This window comes from Octopus bimaculoides, chromosome 20 (assembly GCF_046866305.1).
Source record: "Octopus bimaculoides isolate indiv1 chromosome 20, ASM4686630v1, whole genome shotgun sequence".
Classification (NCBI taxonomy): domain Eukaryota; kingdom Metazoa; phylum Mollusca; class Cephalopoda; order Octopoda; family Octopodidae; genus Octopus; species Octopus bimaculoides.
This window is the reverse complement of record NC_142947.1, coordinates 18600514-18627949: the sequence shown is the minus strand read 5'-3', so window position 1 is coordinate 18627949 and position 27436 is coordinate 18600514. Positions and strand designations below refer to the sequence as shown.

Sequence of the window (27436 nt, the reverse complement as noted above, 5' to 3'; positions counted from 1 at the left end):
AATCAACATAAAAACCAGTTACGTTTCACACACACGCTAGTGCTTCTATATGGTTACTCAAACTGCTAGAAACAGCAGTTAAAAAAAAGTCTTCCTGCCGTTTGAAAATATGAAGAACACTTTGGATACAAAATCGTTGAAAGTAATGATGGAATAATCACGTATGGAATGCTTTTTATCGTATGTGTGCTGGATCAGTGTTGATCAATAATAGTAACCTTCACATTTCTCAACATCGTTACACTCGTTATCGAGAGACGAAAGAGAATTAGAGAAAGTAATTACATGCTAGGAAAACAAACAAATCATGGCAGGAGGTAGATATACCCGTAATTCCGTATCGACCAGCATGAATAGACCTATGATGATCAGATGCGTTCCAGCCGTAACCATCCAGTGTCTTTATTTATTTATTTATTTTTTTTTTTCAGAAACTGTACGAGAACTTGTGCCTCAAAATCTAGGCGGCCTACGGCGAAAGGGTATAATGAATTTGACACCATCACAGCCTGTAAATAGGGGCCTCACAAATGAAGTAGCCTCTGTTCATCTAAATCCGACACTGATAAGGTCCACGTTATCTAATGTGTCCTTCTTTTGATAATACAGTGGGGTGCGCTTAGAAGGAGATTTGCTTGCTTTTTCTAGCAAGCTTGGCTATAGACTTCCTTGTTGGTTTGAACTTGAGTAGTAAATAAGGATTGTCACAAAAGTTTGTACACAATGCTGGTCTGGCTGTATCAGTAAGAATCGGATTGGAAATAAATGGTCTCTAGTGTATGTCATGGACCGCAAAATCAAAGTTATTAAGGTTTTGGATTGATCCCTTCCCCAGTAAAAAGGGGGGGGGAAGGGTGAAGAGAACGGCCGGTTCATTAGTATGTTTTAGAATCACTCTATCAAGTGACTACCGATTTCAAGATTTTGGATTTAAAACCATGTGGTTCCCGCAAAAGAACCTTTGAGGGATATATATGGCTGCTGCATATGAGGCATGTCGGAGTGACGATGTTGAAGTTGCCTCGTAAAAAGGAAGAGAAGGCTTGGATTATTAATGAAAACACCCAAGAGGAAAGATATATCACATACTCTCTAAATACGCATGCATATTTATATAAGCATTCTCACACACATACTAGTATACTTCTGAAGAAATACATATACACAGACATCAGGAGAAGTAAGAAAAATATGAATGAAAGAAAAAGAGTAGCAGCAGCAGGAGACAGAAGAATGAGAGAAGTACGGAGTGAGTGGTTTTCTCGTTGTCTGCTTAGCTTTCTTTTTCCTCTACGCTTCTCTCTATCTCATTTACCTTTACTATTTCAACTTCTCCTTCACCTCATGCTCTTTCTTCTAAGGTAAGTATGAATGAAAGAAAGAGGGGGAGAACCGGCGGTAATAATAGAAAGAAAGATGAGTTAAAAAATAACAAAAAAGAGGAGGAGCATGAGATAAAGAGTGTGATAGGGAGAGAGAAAAAGAAAGAAAGAGGAATTATGACAGTAGAGAAAAGGAAGAAGAACGATAACGACGAGAAAAAAGTAGTGTAAAAAGGGAGGAATATGTGTGAGAGAAAAATGAAAGGAAGAAAGGCAAACAAAAGGTGACAAACTTAAAAATCACTGGAGTGGGAACGAAGGGGAGATGACGTACGAGGAGGAGGAAGAGTGAAAAAAGCAATTATAAGTAAAAGAAGGAGGGAATAAAATAAAAGAGTAAGAGTGAAAGAAAGAATGAGAGCAGGAAAGGAAAACAAAAAGTGAGAGAGAGAGAGGTGATAATGGGAGTGAGGATGAAGGCGAAATGAAAGACAACAACGACTGGGAAAAGAAAGAGAAGAAAAGATGGAGGAATAAGTAAAAGGAAAAAGAAATAAGAAGCAAATAAAGAAAAGTGAGGGTTAAGAGAAGAAGCAAAAAATTGCAACAGCTCATATTAGTGAAAGAAAAAAAAAAAAAGGTAGGGACGAAAACGAGATAAAGAGGATCTACCCAGCGTACTGTGCGCCGACAACCCAATTTATCGTGGTGCTTTCGCCTGCAGTTACACATGATGGCTAGTGCAGAACAAACACCACCTAGCAGGCACGAGAAAAGTCTCGGTCTTCTTACCTCGAAGTTTGTGTCTCTGTTGCAAGACACAGAAGATGGAGTACTTGACCTAAGAGTGGTAAGTTAAATGTATAGGCAACAAAAACCCAAAATGCAAAAAAAAAAAAAGATTAAAAAAAAAGCAGCTTGTTACCTTTTTTTTTTTAATTTTTATGTATGCCATGGAATTTTGACAACTTTTTCTGCTGTGCAGTTTATCTCATTTTCATCGCTTCGGCACTTGGTTAGATGCTTATATATAAATATACACGTATATGAGAAAATATTTCTCACTCTTTACCAAATAATGAAGCTTCAAAAATAAACAGAAATACGATATAATATCTAAATCCTATAGGGTACGTAAAGGTAACAAGTGCTTTCCTATTTCCCCAAAATAAGCCAGGAAGAATCCAGGTCCGCAAAATCATTCTATGTCCTTTATAAATCCACGTTGATTGTTATCGGGTCTTCTGCCGAAAGCAATTGCTTTAGTTTTATTTGTTTATTGATATTTTCGACCGCATTATTGGACGTCTTGGAACCCTAAGTAGAGCATGATTGCTCGACCTGCTAAATATAGTTGCCAAATTTCCCTCATATTACACTTTAAGGAAGGATACTTTAGTTTATGTGGTCATGTCTCTGATAAAAAAAAAACCCACGGAATGTCACGGCTGGAATGCCCTCGACCATAGTCTTGCAGGTCAGGGCTAAACAGTCGACCAGTTTTAGATTGACAGAAATAAAAGCAGCTTTGATTTCTTTTTTTTTTTATCCTTTTGTCTCTACTCTTTCATATCCTTTTTATCTCTTTAACTTGTGTCAAAGACGGTGGAGTGTGATTTGAGAGATTTGATTGCCTTTTCTTGCACTTCCTACGAGTTAAGCTTAGATTTTTCAGCTAAAAAATCTAAAATAAGTCAGAGCGCATTTGAAATTGCATATTGTTGAGTAGAACACATTTAATATCGAACAATTGTTGATTTGATTCAAGTAAAAAAAAAAAAAACCCTTCCTCTATAACCAATAAGAGAAACCCTATGTGGACGCTCGACCTACTAGAGAAAACAGCCAAGTTTCCACCAATTAACATTGCACGATCTTAAAAAATTAAGAACACATTAGGAAATATAGTCCTAGATGACGGCAATCGCCGATACTTCCTCCAAAAGGACGGGATGGTCATGTTTGGAATAATCAAAGGCCTGCTTGATGAGAATTGGTCTTGAGTTAAACAAATTTGGGCGATATTGGAGTATAACGTACCGTTCCACTTTTCGTAAACTTTTACCTTTTCTTTCAATTTTGTAAATAAATGAATGAATAATATTAATAATAACGATGCTGTAACAACAAAATTTTAACCAAAAAGAGAAAAGCAAGGAGTTTTAGGCCAGTGCTTGACTAGCACAAGGTTCTTAAATGTAATTTCCAGTATAAATCAAAAGTACTTAGATATTATGGAACACTGGTATCCGTTTAACAAAATGAATAAGCAATTACAGAACACAACTAGACAAAACTAATGATAATGGTCGGAGGAAACACCAGCAAATATGAAAAATTAATATCCTTAAGGAAAGCGAAAACTGTACGTGATGATCACCTAGAATTTAAGCCCTGTCTATGGTGTGTGTGAAAAGTACAGTAAGGGTGCGATAGTCAACTTAGTATTTTGGTTTTCGCTATCTTCAAGTATTTATATCCTTATATATTAAGGCTGTAGTCGTTTGCTCTCCCTAGCCCTTGTTCTCTTTCAGCCCTTCCTTGCTCTCGATTTAATCTTTTTATTTCATGCACGTGTTCCCTTTTCACAATCTTATTTCTTTTTTCGACCGGCACTTTTTACGTATCCCATTTGATTAACTTTTACAGCATGTTTTTTTTCTCTCTCTTAACTTCCGCCCTTTCATTACTTAATACTATGTATGATAAATGTGTTTGTCATATATATATATATATACATATAGGTTAACTTTTTTCTTTTTTCTGCACGAAATAGAGTAATCCTTGCTGGAAAAAAAAAGTATACATAGGGTGCTCTAACGTGAAGTATCTTTCGTCACGTGAATCTTGGGAGTATGTATTATTGCTAGATCATTATTAGAACATCGGACAAAATGTCTGCTGTTTTTAACTATAGCCCTTCAAGTTCTGAGTTCAAATCTCACTGAGGTCAACTTTAGTTTTATGTGTGGGGGGGGGGGGCGATAAAATAAGTACCAGACAAATACTAATATCAAATTAATCAATTGCAGCAACTCCCTCCACAATTTTGCTCTTGTACCTTTGAAAAAAAAAAAATCATTATTGATATTGTTCTGTTCGCTAAACTGAAACGAAAACTAGTTTCTGTTAGTGAAAACGGTATTTACGATCTCGCCTTCCAATACCCAAGTCAACAAACTATAACTATTTATTTGGAACTATTGTGTACACACTCCTTGTGGGATTCTTTGTTAGAGCTACAACGAAAGTGCCTCTTTGCTTAATTATTTTTGTACTTCTTGATCCCAACAGCTCTGTCAGCTTAGGATTATAACCAAAAAAAGTAACTGGAAATAGAATGAAAAATACAAACATTTAAATAAACAAATAAAGAAACCCTTGGTACCGAGTTCATTTGACATCTCGGTCAGCATGTGGTTGTATTGGAGAAACGAGTGCTTCCACCTCTATCTTCCCCCTACTCCTGCGACTGCTTTGAATATAAAATAAAAATAAGAACTCGCACCAGCACAAGTCCTTGCTCTGTTTCTTTTACTCTTTAACTCCATTCATTCTATATTTTCCTTTTTTTTTTCTTTTCCTCGCCCTATTTTGGTATTCTTTTATTTTTTCTCTCTCTCTCTCTCTCTCTGTCTCTCTCTCTCTCTCACAAACTTTCAATACCTTACTTTTTATTTTGCTCTAAGCTTCGTTCTTTTACACTATCTTCTACATCACTCTTGTCACATAAGTGTTCGTTCTTTCTTTCACTCTATCTGAAACTTTCATTCATTCCTTTTTGTGATTCTCTGAGTTTCTCTCGAAGTGTTTTTTTTTTTTTGTCACTTAGCACTTTCTCTTTTACTCTTTCTTTCTGTTTCTTGTTTGTATGTGCAATATGTGTACATCTTTTTACTTCTGCCCCCCCCCCTACTCTTTTTTTCACGATTCTTTTTTTTTTCTACTTTGTTTATCCTTGCTACTATTTGTTCTTTTCTCATGGTAATAATACTGAACTTATATTTTTATGACAAGAAGACTGAAGATATTTCTGTGTGGAGGTCACGATAGGAAGACATTTTATCTTTGACTAAATACTTGCTTTGTGATAATTTGAATCACCATATTTTGTAAATACAATTTTAGATCAAATATAAAGGTAAAATGAACTGAATTGAGTCTATAAAAAAAAATTAAAACAAAAAAAAGAAAAACTATTTTAATCTTCAAAAATATTATGCTCACCGATTTATCAAGTACCCTGGCGAGCACAGAAACCTACTTGACACGACAAGAAATCTAATTTCTATCCTATTATTTTCAGATATGTTTTAAAAATTCGTTTTCACAATCTCTCTCTCTCTCTCTCTCCCTGTCTGTGTATATATATTGTGTGTGACTCGCTAACTAGTCATCATTGTTCGTTTGAGTCTATTACATCTATTGTGGAAGTCTTTCGGTAAAAGTCTATGACGTCATGAATGTGTGGCTGAGCTGAACACTCACACACATGCACAGATACTCATTACTGATGTTATATACCAGTACCGAAACGTCACAGATTTTTATATATTTTAGATTTAAAAAAGAAATCGAAAGTCTCGAGATGCGAACGATCGCACATTAGAATTTTTTGTATGGATAAATTTCTTTATCCATACAAAGAGAAGAAAAAGTAGTTTCTTATTCTTTTTCACTCGGGAAAGGAATTTGATCAACTTAATCAGAGTCAGAAATTGACTAGTTACTTGTTTTATTGTCCCGGGAGATTGGTAGGTTGAGTCGATTCGGGCGGGATTTGAACACCTAACCTTGAGGGGAAATTGCTATTTACTGCAAGACATTTAGTCTAGTACTCCACCGATTATCCCTAAATATGTCACGAATATTACAACTTCCCGTCTTCATAGAAGAAAGAAAAAAATTCTGGTAAAATCGTGCACACGTATTCGAATGTGTGAGCACGATTTTTTTGTTTGAAGCCAGTTCACTCTACTCGTGCTTTTTTGAAAGGACACTTGCGGTGCGGAGAAAATAAATGACATACAGGGTGGGTCGACTGTACGGCTTACCCTTTGCAATTTGTAATACTGTGTCAGTATAAAGAATCAATATTTGTTATTTTATTAAATGCTACTGAAAATCAACTCTGTCATGATTATTGCTGTAAAAATAGATTTTCAAATTTCTGGTTTCCTTCTCATAATTCTCTAATATTTACAGCTCTTGAAATTATGAGATAAAGAGAGAAAAATCATAATTCGACGAATATGAAACAAAGCCATAATTGCAAATGATTTCCTCTTTCATTAAAATTTAAAATAAAATGAAATAATCAGATTTGAAATTGTGTGATAAATTGGGCGGCGGGGGAGGGGAGTTCATGACTAGCAGGGGAGATAACTCTGAATAAATTTCCGACCTAATTCTGAAACGACCCCTTATCTTGGCAACTTACCCCGTTGATATAGTGAAAAAAAAAAAACGGTATCGGATTCTGTTTGAAAGTAGACCCAGAACGAAAATTTTGCGAGTAATTTAAATTACATAATCTGTTAGTCAGTTCTAATTTACTTGGTTGATAATTTAATGATATTCAATGGGATTTTTATTTCTTAGAATATTAAAGTAGCAAGTAATTTTTTAAAAATAGCTTTCAGAATAATCTACAAATAACGTAATCTTCTACTCGTCTATTTCTGGCGACCCTGCTCCCAGCTGGAACTACTTTTTAAATGTTTTTCTTCAAGTGAACGTCAATAAAATCCATTACCTCGTCTAAAATAACATTTATTCCGACTTCTCACAATAGAATTAACGTTCCGAAGATCCTCAACGCGGTTTCAAATCTCATTTGTTCCCATGTCAGTTACAGTCATGTTAACCTTTTTTTTTTTTCACCTGATTTATTTGAAAACGCTATATATAACCTCATAAAACCTCACTCCGCCTTCAAATATTGATTATTGCGGTGCAGAACAGTGGTGATAGTAATGTATGGTTTACTAAGCGGAAGAGGGGGTGGAGTTTAAAGTGAATACAGAGCAAAATATTCAAAGGTGATCCTTCAGCTTATAAAGAGACGTCTATCATCTGTAAAGAGACAAAGGGCAATATTTCACACAATCACTCGTCGTTTCTTTATTCTCTCTGTCGTTACTGTCTTCATTATTACCGTTGTCGTAATCCACCGACGTTTTTTGTCTGCCACTATTGGGTGCCCATGAAAGATCCACGTTGATAAATATTCGGGTTTATAAGTCTATTACTTGCAGCAAACTTTATTGAAAGGCATCAGCTGTAGAGAATCTGTCCCATCTAATTCCGTCTCACCCATGCAAGCACGGAAATGTGGACTTTAAATGATGGTGATATATAAATGACTTGTTTTCATACAGCAGACATGGTAGCTGTATATGTAACTACTACAGGATCAACTCCTCTTTGTGGTATGATGATTTCTGTGTCTCAGTGACCTTGAGGGCTATGCCAGTAGTGTGCAAGCTCCTGGTTGGGTCTGCCTTGCTGGACAAGTCAAAGATAGAGGTCAGGCTAATATGGACCACTTCTTCCAGATCTAAAATGGGTGCACAGTGAGCCAATACCCCTAACTAGAAAAAGAAAGCAAATTTACTGAAGCATCAATGATACTTCATAACTAATATGATCTGGGAGAAGGCTTTCCCTCATGACTTGTCAGGCCCTGATCTGAAACCCACATGGGAGGAAGAAGAAAGGAGCCTTAAGACTAGATAGAAGTTGGATACCGAAGTAGATCTGGAAAAAAAAGCAAGGATTCAACTGAAAAGAAGTAGAAAAAACAGCCCAGAGTTGAAAGAAGTCATTGAATTATTGATGACCTCTACTCCCTAGCAAGCAAAGGGTTTAATAGTAACAGAACATATAAGAAATAAAGAAAATGATCTATCAGTATTCCCACAAAATTCAGGCATTGAAAGTATTGTAACAGCTAATTGCTTTTGCTCTGTGTCACAGAGATGATATACTGGCTAGATTAGATTTGGATGGATGAATGGATGGTGTCAAAGCAATTAGTGGATTAAACTTTTGACAGTCATGCTAATGGTTAGTCCTGTGGTATAAAAAAATAAAAATGTTGGAAAGAGGATGGTAAATGTGTGTACAAGAAAGAGAGAGAGATTCAAATGAATGCTACTGACATATGCACACACTTACATGAATGTTCTTGATAGAAGCATGCAGACAATAAGAGGTTGTGTAAGAGCCAGTGGGTGTATGTGTGAATGCCATAAGCATGTGTATGCATTCATGTGCCAGGTGTGTTTGTTTGATTTTCTCTCTCTCTCTCTCTCTCTCTCTCTCTTTCTCTCTCTCTCTCTCTCTCTCTCTCTCTCTCTCTCTCTCTCTCTCTCTCTCTCACACTATTTACTGACAACTTGGACTGTATCATTGTCATGAAGATTGAACATCTGTCTATTCTATTATCTGTATATTACCCAACTGAGGTGGTTGGCATCAGGAAGGATATTCAGCTGTAGAGAACATACCCAAGCTGACTCTGAAGCTTAGCGAAACCTTGCAGCTTCTTGGATCCATCCTGTCAAACCATTCAACCCATGTCAGCATGGAAAACCTGTTAAATAACAATAACAATAATGATAATGATTTTGCTCCTAACATCCTATGTAAAATGTGTATGATGTTATGTCCTGGATGGTTTTTTTTCCAGTAAGTTATATACTAATAACCATGTTCTTAACTTTCTTTGAAAAAGATGTGAAATGTAATATCTTGTGGATTGGGTATAAGTGTTATTATATAATATTGAGTGCTTCTTGGTTATTTTATTACTGAAATGGAGTTTGGTGTTTCAGTGGACATTGATCATAGAGCATGGCAGCAAGAAGTGAATCAAGAGTCGAAGAGAAGATACAGGGAAAAGGCAAAGATAAACCCGTCTTTTATAACTTAATTTATAAGTATTATCACTATACATAAATCTCAACTCAAGCTACATAAACGCTGTAGTGAAAATTACATATATATATATATATATATATATATAATACAAGGAATATATATACATGTATACACACATATATGTACATACTTACATCTACATGTGTATATATATGCATATCAGGGTACAGGACGTTAGAACAATAAACTACAGACAACGGAACGAACACATAGGAAAACGGAAAGCCACTTGGAATATCCCTTCATCAGCTGTCTCTATTCTATCTAGACGTTTCGAAGATAAGACAATATATATATATATATATATATATATATCAAGATGCTTAGAGGACATATTGAATGTGCATGTATGTTGAAGATAAGTTCGTGTTCTTTTTCAACACTATAAAAACAGTTTCATATTTGCAGAAATAAATTTCATTAACAGGCGCAGGTGTGGCTGTGTGGTAAGTAGCTTGCTTACCAACCACGTGGTTCTGTGTTCATTCCCACTGCGTGGCACCTTGGGCAAGTATCTTCTACTATAGCCTCAGGCCGACCAAAGCCTTGTGAATGGATTTGGTAGATGGAAACTGAAAGAAGCCCGTCGTATATATGTATGTGTGTGTGTGTATATGTTTGTGTGTCTGTGTTTGTCCCCCAACATCACTTGATAACCGATGCTGGTGTGTTTACGTCCTCGTAACTTAGCGGTTCGGCAAAAGAGACCGATACAATAAGTACTAGGCTTCCAAAGAATAATTCTTGGGGTCAATTTGCTCGACTAAAGGTGGTGCTCCAGCATGGCCACAGTCAAATCACTGAAACAAGTAAAAGAGGTTAAAAAAAGTGAAGAAAGAGAAAATATTTACTACATTAGTTTATTTATGTATATTTAATATTTTACAGTACATTTAGGAGTAAGGCAATTTGTTGTAGAGTTACAACATAAATTTTATACTAGCTGATTCTTTCATACTAAACTATCAGAGTTTACACAACAATTTAAATAAGTCTTATTGGATTTAAGTAATAGACATGGCATAAAAATAGCCAATATCTCAAAGGAGTGGGTGTTGTGGAGTCTATTGACAATCAATGATCACTGATTAATTTCCCAAAAATCAGGGTTTTTATAACTGCCCATACCTGAATTCTAAGAACCGTATTTCGTGAAAGAATTCTCTTTGACGATAGTTTAGAATTCAAATATGGGCAGTAATTTTAACCAATGGGAAACCAACAATTATACTTGTTTAGGCAACATGACCATTACGTCATATTACCGCCTTTTACGACTTGCTTGCTACACTGTACCCAAGATCCGTCCTCCATAGCAGAAGAGTTAATGCTGCTCCCCCTGCTGAAGAGGGTTGGCCCGCAAGAGTCCTGTCCTGGTGCCATATAAAAAGTACCCGTGCTGGCATCATGTAATAGTGCCTGTGTCGGTGCCACATAAAAGCAGCTGTACTGGTGCTACTTAAGAAGCATCCAGCTCACCCTGTAAAGTAGTTAGCATTAGGAAGGGCACCCAGCCATAAAAAAAGAAAGCTAAATCAGACTAGAACCTGGTGCAGCTCTCCTGCTTGCCAGCTCTGGTCAAACCGTCCAACCCATGCCAGCATAGAAAAAGGATTTTAAATGATGATGATATATATATTATATTGCACAGTCATCTGCAACAAAACGTATTGTGATTATATAATTTTCTGATTTTGGCACAAGACTAGCAAATTTGGGAGATGGGGTTTGTTGATACTACTATCTACCCTAGCACTAAACTGGTACTTTATATCAGCCCTGAATGGGTGCCAAGCATCCTTTCAGGGTTGATAAAATGAGGCAGTGCTCCAGCATGGCCACAGTCAAATGACTGAAACAAATATGACTACTATTTGCAAGGTATCAATCTGTCCATTCCGCTATGATGATGATGATGATAATTCTTTGTAATTTTTGGCACAAGGCCAGCAGCTTTGAGTGGAGAGAAAGCCAATTTCCTTCCATCGGTCATGGATATCTTTGAAAGGGTTTTGGACATTGTTTTTATTCCTTCTCAAAAAAAAAAAATGTTTTTAAAAAAAGTTAAAGTGCAAAGTTGACTTCAGCAAGATTTGAACTCATAACAGTGAGGCATTGTATAGGCAATTATCATGTTGATCTATCATTTCCACCACTGTGCTGTAATATAAAGATAATTTCTTTCTGATTTTGGCACAAATCATTGAACTCTGGTCATGCTTGCTGGGGCACCACTTTGAACAATTTAGTCAGACAATCGACTCCAGTACATTTTTTTCCCCTTTTTTTTTTTTTTTTTTTTAAAATCTAGGACTTAAACTCTCAGTCTCTTTTGTTGAACTGCTTAGTAGCAAGGTGACAAAAGCTCGTGAAGAACTTCCATATAGTTTTCATCTACCAGGTTTACTCGCAAGGCATTGTTTGGTCCAGGGAGATACTTACCCAGCATGTCTTGCAATGTAATTGGTAGCAAAGTGAGCTTCATAATCACACAGCCATTAAGTTAGGGGGCTCCGAAAGGGGTCTCGGGGAGTAGCATCTCTGCCTTCCTGAGGTAGTTTTCCACCACTTTTCTTAAAAATCGTGGTAGAGGCCTTGGTCTCAGGACCACTTGTGTGAGGTTGGGGGTAAGCAAGGGCATCCGCCCCATAGAAAATCCAGCTCCAAAAAAGCCTCATGATAGTAAAGGAGAATGGGCACCAGCCAGCCCAAAGGTTGGGGTAGGCTGCACCTGCTTATCTCGGTTGCTATGGCGTTGAGGTAGATCCAGCCACCCTCATTAACTGGGACAAAACCCAGATTTAAAACACTGGATGATGATGATGTCTGCCTAATTATTAAATCGATCCCAGTATTTCATTTGCCCTGTAAAGGATAAAAAGCAAAAGTTAAGCTGGCAGTATTTGAAACTGGAATGTAAAGAACCATAAAAAATTCTGCAAAGCATTTTGCTGTTTTTAAGACGATGAGAATTCCAGCTGATCCGATCACTGGAACATCCTGCTCATAAAATTAAACTTGCAAGTGGCTGAGCACTCCATAGTTCTCAAAGAGATTCAGTGTGACGCAGAATGTGACAAGGCTGACCCTTTCGATTACAGGTACAACTCCCTTTTACCAGCTGAACGAACTGGAACAACGTGAAATAAAGTGCCTTACTCAAGGACACACTGTGCCACTAGGAATCGAACTCATGACCTTACAACCAAGAGCCGAATATTTTAACCACTAAACTATGTGCCTTGTGTTGTTTTAATGATTCTGCCAGTCCCCTTCTAATGCTTATTTCTGACATAAACTGAGTTCATCATATTTCGATGGAAAGAGAGATGGTGCAACTTAATCCCTTAGCATTTAAACTGGCCATATCCGGCCAAGATATTCTGTTTTAGGTTCAAACCGGTCAGATCCTGCCTCTCACACCTACCCTACAGTATCATGTTCTACTGAGTGTTTCTGCTATTCATGATAATATTGATAACAACTGTGTGTACACACACTACATATTTAAACTACATGTCAATGCACTTTTGAAATAATGGAGGGAAAGGGAGTAGAATTTCTATTGCAAAGTAAACTGATAACCGGCTTCCTGATAGTGGCGGTGGTGATAGTGAATTTGATAGTTGGTTTGTGATGGTGGTAGTAGTAGTAGTAGTAGTAGTAGTAGTAGTAGTGAATGAATAATGGTGAGGTGAGGGTGGTGTCTTTCACTTCAGGAAATTATCCTCTTTCTTTCTCTCTCTCTCTCTCTCGCTACCCTCTCCCCACCATGCTATTACAACCACTACTATCACCACACCACCACCACCAGTACCAGCATGCCACTTGCCCCTTTACCTGGTATCGAGATGATGCTGATAGGTGCAGAACTGAAGACTTTTAAAAAGATTGCATTTCATTGTCATCATCTCTCTCTCTCCCTCTGTTAAGGAAGTGATTAATTGAAATATGATAAGTAGGTGAGGGATGAGGAGGAAGATTTGTTTGAAATCGTAAGAGGAGGAGGAGGGGTACTATGTAACATACTTTGAGATATCGTGATTGGATAGAAAAGTGTGGGTGTTGGAAGAATACTGAACAACTGCTCACCTATTATTTCAGTAATTATAAATATTTAACCCTAAAGCATTTGGATTTCTTTGTCAATTGTAATGCTTTAATTTACATTGTTTTGAATTAATTGTGCATTATAGCTTCAAGATTTCGATAATGTGATTATTTTTAGAATGACAGTGTAGGATAGGTTTGAGAGGTTGGATTTGGTCAGCTCTAGCATAAAACATAGAATATTTGGTCTAAATGGTTAAATCTTCATAGTTATCTATTTATTATAATTATTAGTTATTAATATTATTTTCTTCAGAAAGCAACTGATTTTTCTTTTCTTGAAGTTGGAAGGTCCATGGCCTTTGCAGAAAATGTTGGTTAAGTTCAATGACCTTCTTGACATAGATGCAAGTAGGTCAGGGCGTAGGTGTGAAGGAGAAAGAGGAAGTACACTTCTTCTGTTTCATCCTGTACCCAGCTCCCTTTGTTTTCAAGGAGTGGGAGGTAGTTCTATAGTAGAGAAGGAGGGAACAGTTGTGTGTTCCATAATTGTTTATCTCTGTCAGGGTTCACTCATCTCCATTAATGCCACGACATAGAAAAGAGCTTATAATTGATAACAAATGAGGAAGCTATTTTGGTTATTTGCATTAGGCAACATTTGAGAAATTATCAATAATTACAGAACATGAGCTCGAAATAATTACTGTACTGATATTGCCTTAATACCATGTATGTTTTAAAACCTACATACCTCTCTCTATCGCTTCCTGAGGTTCCCTACAGAGATTGGCACTTTTCTTCACTATATAAAGACTGACCCTCATGCCGGTAGCATGTAAAAAGCACCCACTACACTCTCGGAATGGTTGGCGTTAGGATGGGCATGCAGGTGTAGAAACATTTCCAGATCGGATTGGAGCCTGGTGCAGCCTTCTGGATCACCAGTCAGTCCCCAGTCAAACCGACCAACCCATGCCAGCATGGAAAATGGATGTTAAATGAAGATGATGATATATAAAAAAAAGAGTTTGTATGTGTGTGTACGTATGTTCCTTATGCATTCGAAAACTAAGTTGCTGATTTTGACATATAGGGTATCAAAAGATTCAGTAATCTTTCGACTACCAAATAAACTTTTTCATTTACATATTTTCTATGTTATCTCCACAACGAGCTATAGCTATTTGAAATACATTGCTCTACAACAACCAGGTTTTATTAGGGAGTGAAAATAGTTTCACTTATTCAATTTGAACATAGTTTCACTTATTCAATTTGAACATAGTTTCACTTATTCAATTTGAACAAAATTTAAAGTGTCGCATTACAAGAGTGACAATGTGTGAATAATGAAAGTAATGTTTCTCCGAATTAGTTACACGTGTACTAAAATAAGGAAAGCTGCTTATCTATCTACCAAATAAACTGTTTTTGGCACAACTCTTTTTCATTGCTATAATAACCTTGGGAATGAGGTCAGGTCACACAATTTTGAGGTCATCTTTGGGCAATATTTCAATTTGCTTCAAATGTTTCACTGTCGTTTGATGTTTCATGCATGCATAGAATTCTACTCAGGCCAACATTTATGGAAATGTACACATAAATATTGTATTAAAATAAACCCCAACCAAAAACTTTCATTAAAAGACATCCATTTCTCTCTATGTTGAGGAAATACAGTCACTTTCTCTCTCACATGCACGCACACATGCATGCAAAAAAGATGTATGCATATGTATTTATGTATGTGTATATGAAAGATAATGTATGTGTGAGAGATAGAGAAAGCGAGTAAGTGCCACTTACACATACATGCAAAAATGTACATAACACACCCCCTCTCTCTCTCTCTCTTGCACACATACACACACACATGTCCATTTCATATACACATACATACATATTTCACTTTCTGCACTCATTTCAAAGCAAAGTCACCTTTTCACTTTCTCCTCTCTTTCAATTTCTGCTCTCTTCAATGCATAAAGAAATTTAAAAAATTAACAAACAATCATATGATCAAGTTGACAACTTTGCTGCTTCAAATGAAAGAATGCCATAAAATAACTTCTTTTGGCACACACATGCATGCACATATATACTCTAGATAAAACTTCTGCACGAATTATGTTATTTCTTGCTGTGTGCACGTGCAAAATTACAGCTTGAAATCCAGTTGAAATTACCTTTTTCTTTTCTGTAATTTGTTTTTGTGATGAGCGTATTTAAAAACTTGATCTTCGATTTAAACTTAAAAGAAGTTTTCTCAGAAATCCTGTCCATTACCTGTTTTTTCTAGCATGTCCGATGTGACATTTGTGCCCCCCACCCCTTATTTTTTTCCCTAAATTTCTTCCGATTCCTCTGATTTCGACACAGGAGATTAGGATTTCACCCAAAAAACGTGTTCTCAATATTTTCTCACCTTCCTCTCCCCAATTTCTTGATTTTTTTTTACTTTTTTCCAAATTTTTTTCTTGGTAATCCACACAGAAAAAACAGAGTACAAATCTTAAACAATTTTCTTCTTTCTTTTTTTCTTAAAGAAACACTAAGATCTCCTTCCCAAACATCCATCACCTCACCACTTTCAAAAAGATACAAACTCCCAATGTTTCACTTTTAGCTGTTTGGAAAGTAGGGAAGTTTCTTCAGAAATAATGTCATTTACCTGTTTCTAGTATGTCGGGTTTTCTGATGGTGGTCTGGTATTTTTTACATCTGCTATTTTAGTACAGTTCTATGAATGCGTGAAACATCAGATGAAAGTGAAACATTGGGAAGTTTTAGCTTTTTGAAAGTGGGTAGGTGATGGGTGGGCAAGGTGGGGGAAAGGGCATTGAGTGTTTCTTCAAGAAAAATTAAACTTTAAAAAAAATATTTCCCAGATTTGTAATCTGTATTTTCCTTAGAAGATAAAAAAAAAAATTCAAAAAAAGTTACTGATTAAGAAATTGTGGTGGGGATGGGGGTAAATTAAAATTTTGAAAACATGATTTCTGGGCAAAATCGTATTGACCCACTTTTATATGATGAAACAATACATAGCTTGTGATCTTTCTTAAGAACAGGAAGCACTTTTATGCAGACCCATGCAAATTGTACCTTCTCCCCTTCACTGTTAAACAAACAATAACTTCCATTACACTAGAAATCCAGTTCACTATATATCAGCTGTGCTGATTCTGCCCATAAGAAAGGAACAGATAATACAATGTGGCTGTATGTATGGATGACAGCAATTTTACTTAGCTTGATACTCTTCTCAAGTACAGCAAATCACCACAACTCCTGGTTAATTTATTGCTCTTTGTGAATTTTTTATAATGTAATAGGTGCAGACGTGGTTAAGTGGTTAAGAAGCTTGCTTTACAAGCATTTGGTTTCAGGTTCAGTCCAACTGAGTGTGCACATCTTGGGCAAGTGTCTTTTACTATAGCTCTGAGCCAAACAATACCCTGTGAATGAATTTGGTAGACAGTGTAGTGTGTGTAGAAGCAATTGTTTGTTGCATCTCTTGACCACCAGAATTGGTTTGTCTATGTCCATGTAACCTCGTTTTTTCCCTGGTCCAACTCTAATATCAAACTGACTTATAAGAGGTGTCCCAGCCATGACCATATCTTTTTTATATTTCATTTTTGGAAATGACTACATTGTCCAATGTTTCTTTTTTGTGTGACCGTTGGGTATGATTTGAGAAGAATTTGGCTGCCTTTTCTTGTGGTTTGTGTAGACTGTACTGAAACTTTTTTTTCCTTTGTTGGCTCAAAATAATGCTACACTGTTTAATAGCTTCAAACAGCTCCATTTGATCAGATATATGTTGTCACGGATGTATCAATCAGGAAAATGTATGAGTGCTCCTTAGATCTGTGTCCAGTTGGTGGCTTATAAATCGTCTTATGACAAGGATTTTATCTATAACCGAAACCAACCATGATTCTTGATAAATTTGTAGGGAAAAAAAATATACAGCTTGGTAATTGATGTGAAAAGTAAAAACATTCATTTCAGACATTTGTCTTCCTTTGATGAGAAAATCTGGAGACTAATGTCATGGTCTACCAGCATAGACCACTTCCATTTTACTCGGATTCCAGAGCTTACTATTTACACAGCAGGTTGTGGTTTGAGAGAGTGAAACGTTGTAGCAAGCGGTCATGTGAGAGAGCAAAATTGTTGTATGAGAGGAAATTAGTCAGCTTCTCTTACATCAATAAGTAAAGTCTCTTTCATTAACCATTTTGATGCCAACCTGCCCTGCACTGCCACAGGTTCTGTGATACAAACTTCTTTAGCATTCAGATTCCTCTGTCTAATGTAATGATTATTCATTCACATTGTTTTGAATTAATCATGCTTTATCTCGTAGCTTTCAGATTTTGATGAGGTAACTGTTAATTTTTAGTATGATATTGTAGGGTTGGTGTGAGAGGCCAGATTTGATCAGTTTGAACATAAAACAGAATATTTTGGCCAGATATGGCTGGTTTAAATGCTAAAGGGATTGATGTAAATTAAAACTTTCCAATAAAATTTCATGTTAATAACCATTTGAGGTTTAAAAAATCCTTTTGATCAATGGTGTTTGAGCCATAGCCATTTATTTTTCTAAGATTTTATGTATCTAATGAGAGTAGGGTATAATTTGAGGGAGGTTTGACTGATTTCTAGCAGGTTAAGCAACATCATAGACCCCCGTATTGCTAGATATGAAGTATTTAACACTGATAGTCGTTGTTTAACCCGCAAGTCAATAGATCTCTGAAATGCATTCCAGCTATGAACTCATTATCCAACATATTATTTCCTTAGACAGTAGGGATGTGATTTGAGAGAGATTTTGCTACTATTTTAACCATGTAGAAACACTCTCATTTGCTTGTGGCAAGATTGGTGGTGATGGAAAAGGTGAGATGGAAGGTAAGACCCTGAATGCTGCTAAAGATTTTTTAACCCTTCTCTCTTAATTTCTGTTACAGGCTGCAGACACATTGGCTGTGCGACAGAAACGACGGATATATGACATCACAAATGTTCTAGAAGGAATTGGGTTAATAGAAAAGAAATCAAAAAACAGTATCCAATGGAAGTAAGTTTTTATTTTTGGTTTTAAATAAGTATGGTAGATGCAAGTGTGGCTGTGTGGTTAAGAAGCTTGCTCCATAAACATATTCTTTCTGGTTCAGTTCCTTGGGTGTCTTCTACTAATGCCCTGGGTCAACCAAAGCCTTGTGAGTGGATTTGGTGGACAGAAACTGAAAGAAGCCCTTTGTGTGTGTATGTATATATATAAAAATTTTCTGTGTCATTTGTTCTCAGTGTAAGTTGGACCTATTAATATAAATATCTATATATTAATACACCTGAAAGTTTCCACTCTTTGCTTTCTTTTGATTTGCATGTATACATATATACATATTTTGTATTTGATGAATTTAATATATTTAATGTGTGTAATTCACTGTTTCTCAACCAGGGTTCTGCAAAAGGTTCCTAGGGGTTCTGCGAGAAAGAGTGAGATAAGCTAATGCTAATTTCATGATCGTAATATTACTATGCATGTACAACATATTGTTGGTTATTGTAATATAGACATAATCTTGTCTAACCTATTAAAAAAATATAACAACCATTGGGGATATATTTAGTGATGTCTGTAATTTATGGACACCCTATATATATATATATATATATATATATATATATATATATGATTTTTACCATGTGAACTATGTTGAAAAAAATATGAGAAAGATATGGTATATAATTTTTTTTTTGTGCAGGGGTTCCTTGAGACGTGTAATAAATTTTAAGGGTTACGCAAGGGTAAAAAGGTTGAGAAACACTGGTCTAATTTGTCATCCACATAATTGCCTATATATATAAAAATTAATCTAAACAGCTAGGTGCAATGTGATACCATAAAAGAAAAATTCAATCATTAAGTGTGATTAAGCATGTCTATATATATATATATATATATATATATAATATATATATATATATATATATATATATATATAAATATATATATATATATATATATATATATATATATATATATATATAGTGTGTGTGTGTGTGTCTATATGTACCTGGGTCTTGACATCACATGACGGGTGTAAATCAGTCTTCTGTGAAACACGTCTGGCCATAGCAGAATGTTACTTTGCTTGGAAAAAAAAAGCGAAGGTTGGTGGCAGTAAGGGCATGCAGTTTTAGAAAATCTGCCTCAAGGAATTCTGTCTAACCCATACAAGCATGGAAAAGGGAATGTAAAAATGATGAAACAACGACTATGGTAATTAGCAATGGTTTAGAGATGTTGGAGCTTATTTTAAGACAAGTTTTGTGTTGAGATCATCATCTTTCTGTCTTTCACTTGTTTCAGTCATTAGACTGCAGCCATGCTGGGGCACCACTTTAAGGAATTTTAATCAAATTTAAAGCTTACACTTTTAAAATTCCATTTCTCATTATAAGCATTTTCATTGTCCTTTTGGGCCTTTCTGTTTCACCTCCATTTACCTAACTAGGCAATGGGTACTGGAGGTGGAGTGAAGTAAATTATTTGCATCCAGGAGCAGTAATAGATATCTCTCTTCACTTGTTTAACCCTTTAGCATTCAGATTATTCTATCATATGTAATGTTTATTTATTCACATTGTTTTGAATTAATCATACATTATCTCATAGCTTTAAGATTTCAATGATGTGATTGTTTATTTTTGCAATGACACTGTAGAGTAGATGTGAGAAACTGTAGTACATGGCCAGTTTTAACATAAAGCAAGTAGAAGATTTGGGCTGGATACATCATCATCATCATCATCATCATCGTTTAACGTCCGCTTTCCATGCTAGCATGGGTTGGACGACTTGACTGAGGACTGGTGTATACGTCCAGTTTAAATGCTAAAGTGTTATAATGCTGTCGTGCTATTGAAGTCTTAATATTAGTCCTGTTTTATTTAATACGCGCTCTCTTTCTCAGAGGAGCAGGTCCAGGCTGCACTTCCAAGGAAATATCCAATCGGCTTTTAATGTTAAAGAGTGAAACTTCCATGTTGGACCAGCAGGAGAAAGCCCTTGACTCTCATAAGAGCTGTATACAACAAAGTATTAAAAATATCACTGAAGAAGCATCCAACAGTAAATATCTTTTTTTTTTTTTTTGTTTTTTTTTGTTTGGTAATCTGATGGACATGTTATTGTTTTGTGTGGTGGGTGTTTGTGGATTGTTGTTATTGTTGGATACCATAGAGAAAAAGGCCTTGAGTACTTGGTGATAACAGGGAAACTAAAAGAAAGAGAGAGAAGATATGCAATGGCTTTACCAGCTGGCATCAGAGAGACTAGCCCAATAACATGGGCTGGTTGCATGTGTGATAAGAGGGAAGGAGCTTCATGGTTGCTGATTGACTGTAGGCATGGCACAAAAAAAGTTGTGTTTTATAATAGTGGTGATGTGTGAGAAGGACAGAGGTGATTCTTGCATTGCCTCAAATCAGCCCTAATTAAGAAGATCCAGTCAAAGATGTTTCAGTTTTGACTATCCCATTTTTTTGTATTTTCAAGATTACTTTATCCAACATGTTAATTTTTTATATTTCTTTTTTCACGATGGTAAAGTGTTTTGTGAAGAAATTTTGGTCAATATTTCTAGCTGGTCAAACAATCATAGAGATTCCTTCAGTGATTTGTGTATATATGTATGTTTGTACAGGAGCTACAATATAGTAACCATCATCATCACCATCATCCAGTGTTTTAAATCCAGGTTTTGTCCTCGTTAACAGGGATGGGTGGATCTACCTCAATGCCATAGCAACTGAGGTAGGCAGGTGCAGCCCACCCCAAACTTTGGGCTGGCTGATGCCCATTCTCCTTTGCTATCATGAGGCTTTCTGGGAGCATGCCCTTGCTTACCCCCAAGCTCAGATTCTAGACATGAGTGGTCCCGAGACTGAGGCCTCCACCACGATTTTTAAGGAATGTGGTGGCAAACTAGCTCAGGAAGGTAAGGATGCTACTCCCTGAGACCCCTTTCGGAGCTCCCCTCCCTACCTATAATGAATGTGAGAAAAACTGCTTTATGGTACTGGAAGCATCTACTCCAGGCAAATTGTAGCATCCCAATGTTTTCCACTTACTCAGCCTCTGCTGAGTCTTGAACTATCAAATGAATAAAGTTTGAAACCATTATTATTAAGGTGGCGAGCTGGCAGAGTTGTTAGCACTCTGGGCAAAATGCTTAGCGACATTTCCTCCATCTTTACATTCTGAGTTCAAATTCCGCCATGGTCGACTTTGCCTTACATCCTTTCGGGGTTGATGAAATAACTGCACTGGGGTTGATGTAATTGACTAAACCCTTCTCTCAAAGTTTCAGGCCTTGTGCCTTTAGCAGAAAAGCTTATTATTATAAAATATTAAAGCAAACTCTACTTCAATGTCCTTTTACAGATACCAAGATGGCCTATGTAAGTTATGAAGATGTTTGTAGTGTTTTTCCTGGAAGTATCTTGTTATCTGTACAGGCACCGTCAGGGACACAACTTGGAGTACCACTACCAGAAATAGTAAGTGGCAAAAGTTCTTATTGTGTAAATGTCTTAAGGTGAGTTGTGTTACTATAGGGTTTTTTTTTTTCTTTTTGTTAAGGAAAATTTCACTTCAACATGATCAAATAACTCACTGTTATTGGCATGTGGGTTGACTTATAAGATACTGAGCAGGTTGGTTGATGTTTCAGTTATAGCAATCTGTAATAGTTTGTATTTGGGGGCACATTATAGATGTAGGCATGACGGTGTAGTTAAAAAGTTCGCTTCGTTATCTTGTGTCAAGTGTTCAAGCCTGGTGCATGGCACAATGGCTAAGTGTCTTCTACCATAACTTCGAGTTATTTCAAACCTTTTTAGTGAAAGTGGATAAAAACTGTGGAAGCTCATTAAATGGTTTGTGCCTATTTTGAAGTAATATACTTAAACGTTGCATGAGGTAACACCACATACACTGACCACCATCTGACCATTGAATGCTTCTAATGGAGTTATCTGAGGATAATGAGCTTCCTGCTTTCCTTCTTAGTCTGTGTAAAACCAAACAAAATTTATGGCTCTGTAATATGTTTACAAATTTATGGCTATGTAATATGTTTACAAATATTGTCATAGGCACAGGTGTGGCTCTGTGGTAAGACGCTTACTTCCCAACCACATGGTTCCAGTTTCAGTCCCACTGCAGGGCACCTTGAGCAAGTATCTTTTATAGCCTCGGGCCGACCAAAGCCTTGTAAGTGGATTTGGTAGACGGAAACTGAAAGAAGCCCATCGTGTGTGTGTGTGTGTGTATATATATATATATATATATATATATATATATATATATACATATATATATATATATTTTTAGTATGTGTCTTTGTGTTTGTCTTCCACCACCACTTGACAACTGGTGTCAGTGTGTTTATGTCCCCCGTAACTTAGTGGTTTGACAGAAGAGACTGATAGAATAAGTACCAGGCATGAAAAAAATAAGTACTGGGGTCAGTTCATTCAGCTAAAAATTCTTCAGTGCAGTGCCCCAGCATGGCTGCAGTCTAATGACTGAAACATGTAAAAGATAAATTTATTTTCAATCATACAATTGAGAAGAAACAATTTTTGTGGATAGAAAATTTAATGGATTTATGCCTGATTTTCTGAAATGAGATATCTCTGAAACATTTTGAATTTCTGATCACTGGTTATTATCTATTGTGCCTCTGTTTTTTTAAACTATTTTGTTAGCTTCATTTGCCAATCATCAAATACCTTTCTTCATAATCTTAGACTGAGGTCTTGAACATGCCCCTCCTCTTATTTCTAATGCAGAAACGCAATGCTGTTAACTGCCTTGATAGATTTTAAAGTATCTTGACATGTGCTTGTCAAGGTACTTTTGTAAGAGAAGATTGCTTTTATTTGCCTTCCTTTTACAGGTTACCACAAGCATTTTTGTTAATCCACTTGTGGGACATAAAGGCACAAGCTGGGCAACGTTTTTTATGGAAGCCCAGCAGATGCCCATGCATTCAAGCTACTCTTCTACACACCACATACACTGTCCAAAGGAAAAGCAAGGGCCAGTACAATTTGACACCAGTGTTATCACAACCATTGCAGAAAGAATCCAAAGATCCAGAACAAATACCAGAAGGCATCCAACATTTACTATTCTGTCAATAAGAGAAAGCTAACCTTGGGATTTACACCAAGGGTGCTGAACCTGAACAAATACTTCAGTGTCTCTGGCAATTTGTTCTTTCTTTCGTTCCTCCTCTCATTTCCTCTCTCTCTCTCTCTCATTTTACCCACTTTCTAATCCCTGGTCCACTCTACTATATACACCACCTTGTAACTTGGGTGTATGGTCCCTGTTTCTTCTCTTGTCAAATCTACACGATTTTTCTTTCTTCGCTCCCTCTCTTCTCCATCTGAGGAAGCCATGTCTGTCTTCTCATGCAAGACACCTTTCTGTCCTTCAGTACAATTCCCTCCACCCATTTGAGGAATCTTGTCATGCAAGTTACTTGGTGACCTCACTGCTACTGGTGCTGTGTAAAAAGCACCCAGTACACTCTGTAAAGTGGGTGGTGTTAGGAAGGGCATCCAACTGTAGAGAGCTTGGTGTAATCTTTTGGTTTGCCTGTTCTTGTCAAACCATCTCAACCTATGCAAGCATGGAAAAATGGGCAGTAAATGATGATGATTCTGATGGTTCCCTACCTCTTTTTCTCTCTCATAATCACAAACACACATGCATACACACATCTAATGGAAATTTTAGTTTTCTTTTTATATCTATTTGTCTGTCCACCCCATTTTTGTAGAGTCTGGCATCAAAAGCAATTTCTTCATATTTTTATTTTTAATTTTTTTAGGGCCCTGGTATCTTAAGGAAGTACCAAATCCATTTGAAGAGTACATCTGGTCCCATCAATGTAATGCTGGTGAATAAAGATACAGACACTTCAGTTCCTGAAGTCGTTCAAGTTCCACCATACCATGATGATAAGAAGATGGAGATATCACAGAAACAGACGTTGATACCTGCTGTCAACAGTGTGAAGTCTCCCTTAAAGACTCCACACAAACAACTAAGAAAGGTATATCTTTGCGCTTTAATTAAATTTAGAAATGCTTTTAGACTTTGTGCATGTTCATAGGTGTAGGAGTGGCTGTGTGGTAAGTTTCAATGCTACATGGTTAAACAAATAAATGAGCAATCTTCAGTCATTTCCAACCCATGGTTTGCTGAAGAAAGGCATGAAAAGCGTTGACTGAAAATCAGCATTTCAAAAATTTTAACACATGCGTACGCACATGCACACCCCTACACTAGAAATGTGCATTAATACTATTTTTAAAATGAGACTGGTGCATGTATGCAGCACTGTTGGCCTGTGAAACACCCTTTAGATTTACAGTTATTCTTACACAGGAGCACCTATCTACACATGTCGTCATCATCTTTTAATGTCCGTTTTCCATGCTGGCATGGGTTGGTCAGATTGACTGGAGCTGGCATGCTGGAGAGCTGCACCAATTTCTAGTTTGATTTGACTTGGTTTCTATGGCTGGATGCCTTTCCTAATGCCAACCACTTTACAATGTGCACTGGGTGCTTTTAACATAGCACCGGCATGATTACTCTTTACATGGCACCAGCACAGTTTTTGTAGACTAATCCTCTTTATCAGGGAGAGTGGCATAAATACTTACATTGTGGAGGATGGGTCTTCTTGAATACAGCAAGGTACCAGATCTTTGGCCTTTGTCACCTCTACGGTTCAGTGCCCTGAGTTCATCCTTTGTCCTATGTCTTCCTGGGTCTCCTCACACACAAGTACAAGGAATGAAATAAGTAAATAAATAAATGTCTAAGTAAAACAGGGGGACATTCATGGCAGAGTATAAGTACAGAAGCGAAAAATTATGCGACATGGAATTCACTTATAAGTGGCTTATACTCTGCATTGGAGGGTTAAAGGCAAGAAAGAAGAAAACCTACTAATTGGAAATAGAATCATGTGATGTCATTACAATTAACTTTTTTTTTCTTGTCCTCACCCTCCGATTATTTTTCAGAAATCTCCTCTGAAAACACCTCTTTCACCTGTGAACCGAATGACCACACGATCATCACCACGCAAAATGTCTCAACCCTATACGAATATATTACGTATGTTATCTTTGAGTTTTTTACTCTTTCTGCTTGTCTGTCTTTTCATTTCTCTTTTTCACCCTCTCTCTTTTTATCTGCTTTCCTTTCTCCCTCTCTCTCCTTCATTTTTCTGTTCTCTCGCTTTCTCCTTTTTCATCCCTTTTTCTCTCCCTCCAATTTTCGCCATTTCTTTTGCCTTATTCTCCCTCTTTGTCCCTCCTGTCCTGTGATTTTTTTTCTCCTTCTCCAAAAATGATTTCTATAACAAACGAGCAGTGTAGCCTATCCTATCTGCTTCAGCCAGCAAACATGTCAATTCATAATAATATATATATATAAGTGATAATTTCAGTTAACCATTAAATAATTATTTTTAACACATGCACATAGCAAACACTTTTTAAAATCAAAATCGCTACTGAACTAATACTTAGTTTTTCTATAATACATTGCCAGAATTTGAATTGGATTCAGAATGTAAACGATATATATATATATATATATATATATATATACATACATACATATATAGACGCAAGAGTGGATGTGTGGTTAGTAGCTTGCTTACCAACCGCATGGTACCAAGCTCAGTCCCACTGCGTGACACCTTGGGCAAATGTCTTCTACTATAGCCTCAGGCTGGCCAAAGCCTTGTGAATGGATTTGGTAGCTGGAAATTGAAAGAAGCCCATCATATATATGTTCATGTGTCTGTGTTTGTATCCCCCCCCCCACCATCGCTTGACAACTAATGTTAGTGTATTTACATCCCTGTAACTTAGCGGTTTGGCAAAACAGACGGATTGAATAAGTACTAGGCTTACAAAGAATAAGACCCGGGGTTGATTTGTTCGACTAAAGGCGGTGTTCCAACATGGCCACAGTCAAATGACTGGAACAAATAAAAGAATATCTTTTACATGATGATTTTTTTAGGAAATTGATTCTTCACAAAACCTTGATTTCCTTTATTTTGCAGCTCATACCAACAGTCAATTCACCAGTTCCAACATTACTGATAACCTCACAAATGATCTACTTTTCAACAGTACAAAACCTTCATTTAGTAAGTATTACACTTCGTCTGTTACTTTTGCTACACACCACACTTTCAGTCTTTTGCTTTTTCTGTTACACTCTTTGCAGTGTTCTCACCAGTATTACAGACATCCAGCCACCACAATTACTAAAGATCCCATCCATAAAACACACTTCTAACCATGCAACCCCTACAACATTCTTGCTTCTAACAAGCAAATGTGTTAACTTCAGTGTTTTTTCTTGAACTGTTAGAAATAGTAGCTAAATTTTCTTCAAGTTACTCTTGATAAAGGTTAACATGGTAGATAATTCCGTTGGAATTCACAATATCTGAAATCCAGATGTGGTGGTCGTGGCTTGATTTTTGTTTGTCATGGTTTTGCCTGATGGAAGCTGACCTGGAACTAAATAATTTCTTAGAAAATCTCCTATAGAGCTAAACTCTTCTACCCCTCCTCACTAATAATGCTACACACTTGTACTGTAACATCAGCTACGCCACTATAATGCTCCCATCTGATGTCACACGCCACTTCCTACAACACAACCATGAACCAAATACCTGCTAAAAATATTGGCTTCAAATTATGGCACAAGGCCAGCAATTTCAGGGAAGAGAGTAAGTCGGTTACATTAACCACAGTGCTCAACTGGTACTTATTTTATTGACCCTAGAAGTATGAAAAGCAAAGATGACTTTGGCAGAATTTGCACTCGGAACATAAAGATGGACAAAATGCCACTAAGCATTTTGGCAGGGGATGCTAACGATTCTACCAGCATGCTACCTACCTGCTGGAAATACTAGGTTGAGGGAAAAGTTTGTGTTCTGTGTTAAAATAATTAACTGAATGAA

At 36.6% G+C, this 27436-nt stretch overlaps 2 protein-coding genes across 2 annotated transcripts in view; both read left to right on the top strand.

Annotated features, from left to right (window-relative positions):
- The window catches only part of LOC106876501 (uncharacterized), an 89865-nt gene extending 88674 nt beyond the window's left edge, over positions 1-1191 (top strand). Inside the window, exon 5 of the mRNA XM_089338173.1 lies at positions 432-1191. Within this exon, the coding sequence (XP_089194299.1) occupies positions 432-601 (170 nt within the window). The 3' untranslated portion in view covers positions 602-1191. The remainder of the gene's footprint in view (positions 1-431) is intronic.
- A 526-nt stretch (positions 1192-1717) lies between these two features.
- Positions 1718-27436, top strand: part of LOC106876503 (transcription factor E2F5) — a 28401-nt gene continuing 2682 nt past the window's right edge. The window contains exons 1-7 of the mRNA XM_014925067.3: positions 1718-2172; positions 18308-18417; positions 20324-20481; positions 21796-21911; positions 24257-24481; positions 25464-25557; positions 26519-26605. Of these exons, the coding sequence (XP_014780553.2) occupies positions 2053-2172; positions 18308-18417; positions 20324-20481; positions 21796-21911; positions 24257-24481; positions 25464-25557; positions 26519-26605 (910 nt within the window). The 5' untranslated portion in view covers positions 1718-2052. The remainder of the gene's footprint in view (positions 2173-18307; positions 18418-20323; positions 20482-21795; positions 21912-24256; positions 24482-25463; positions 25558-26518; positions 26606-27436) is intronic.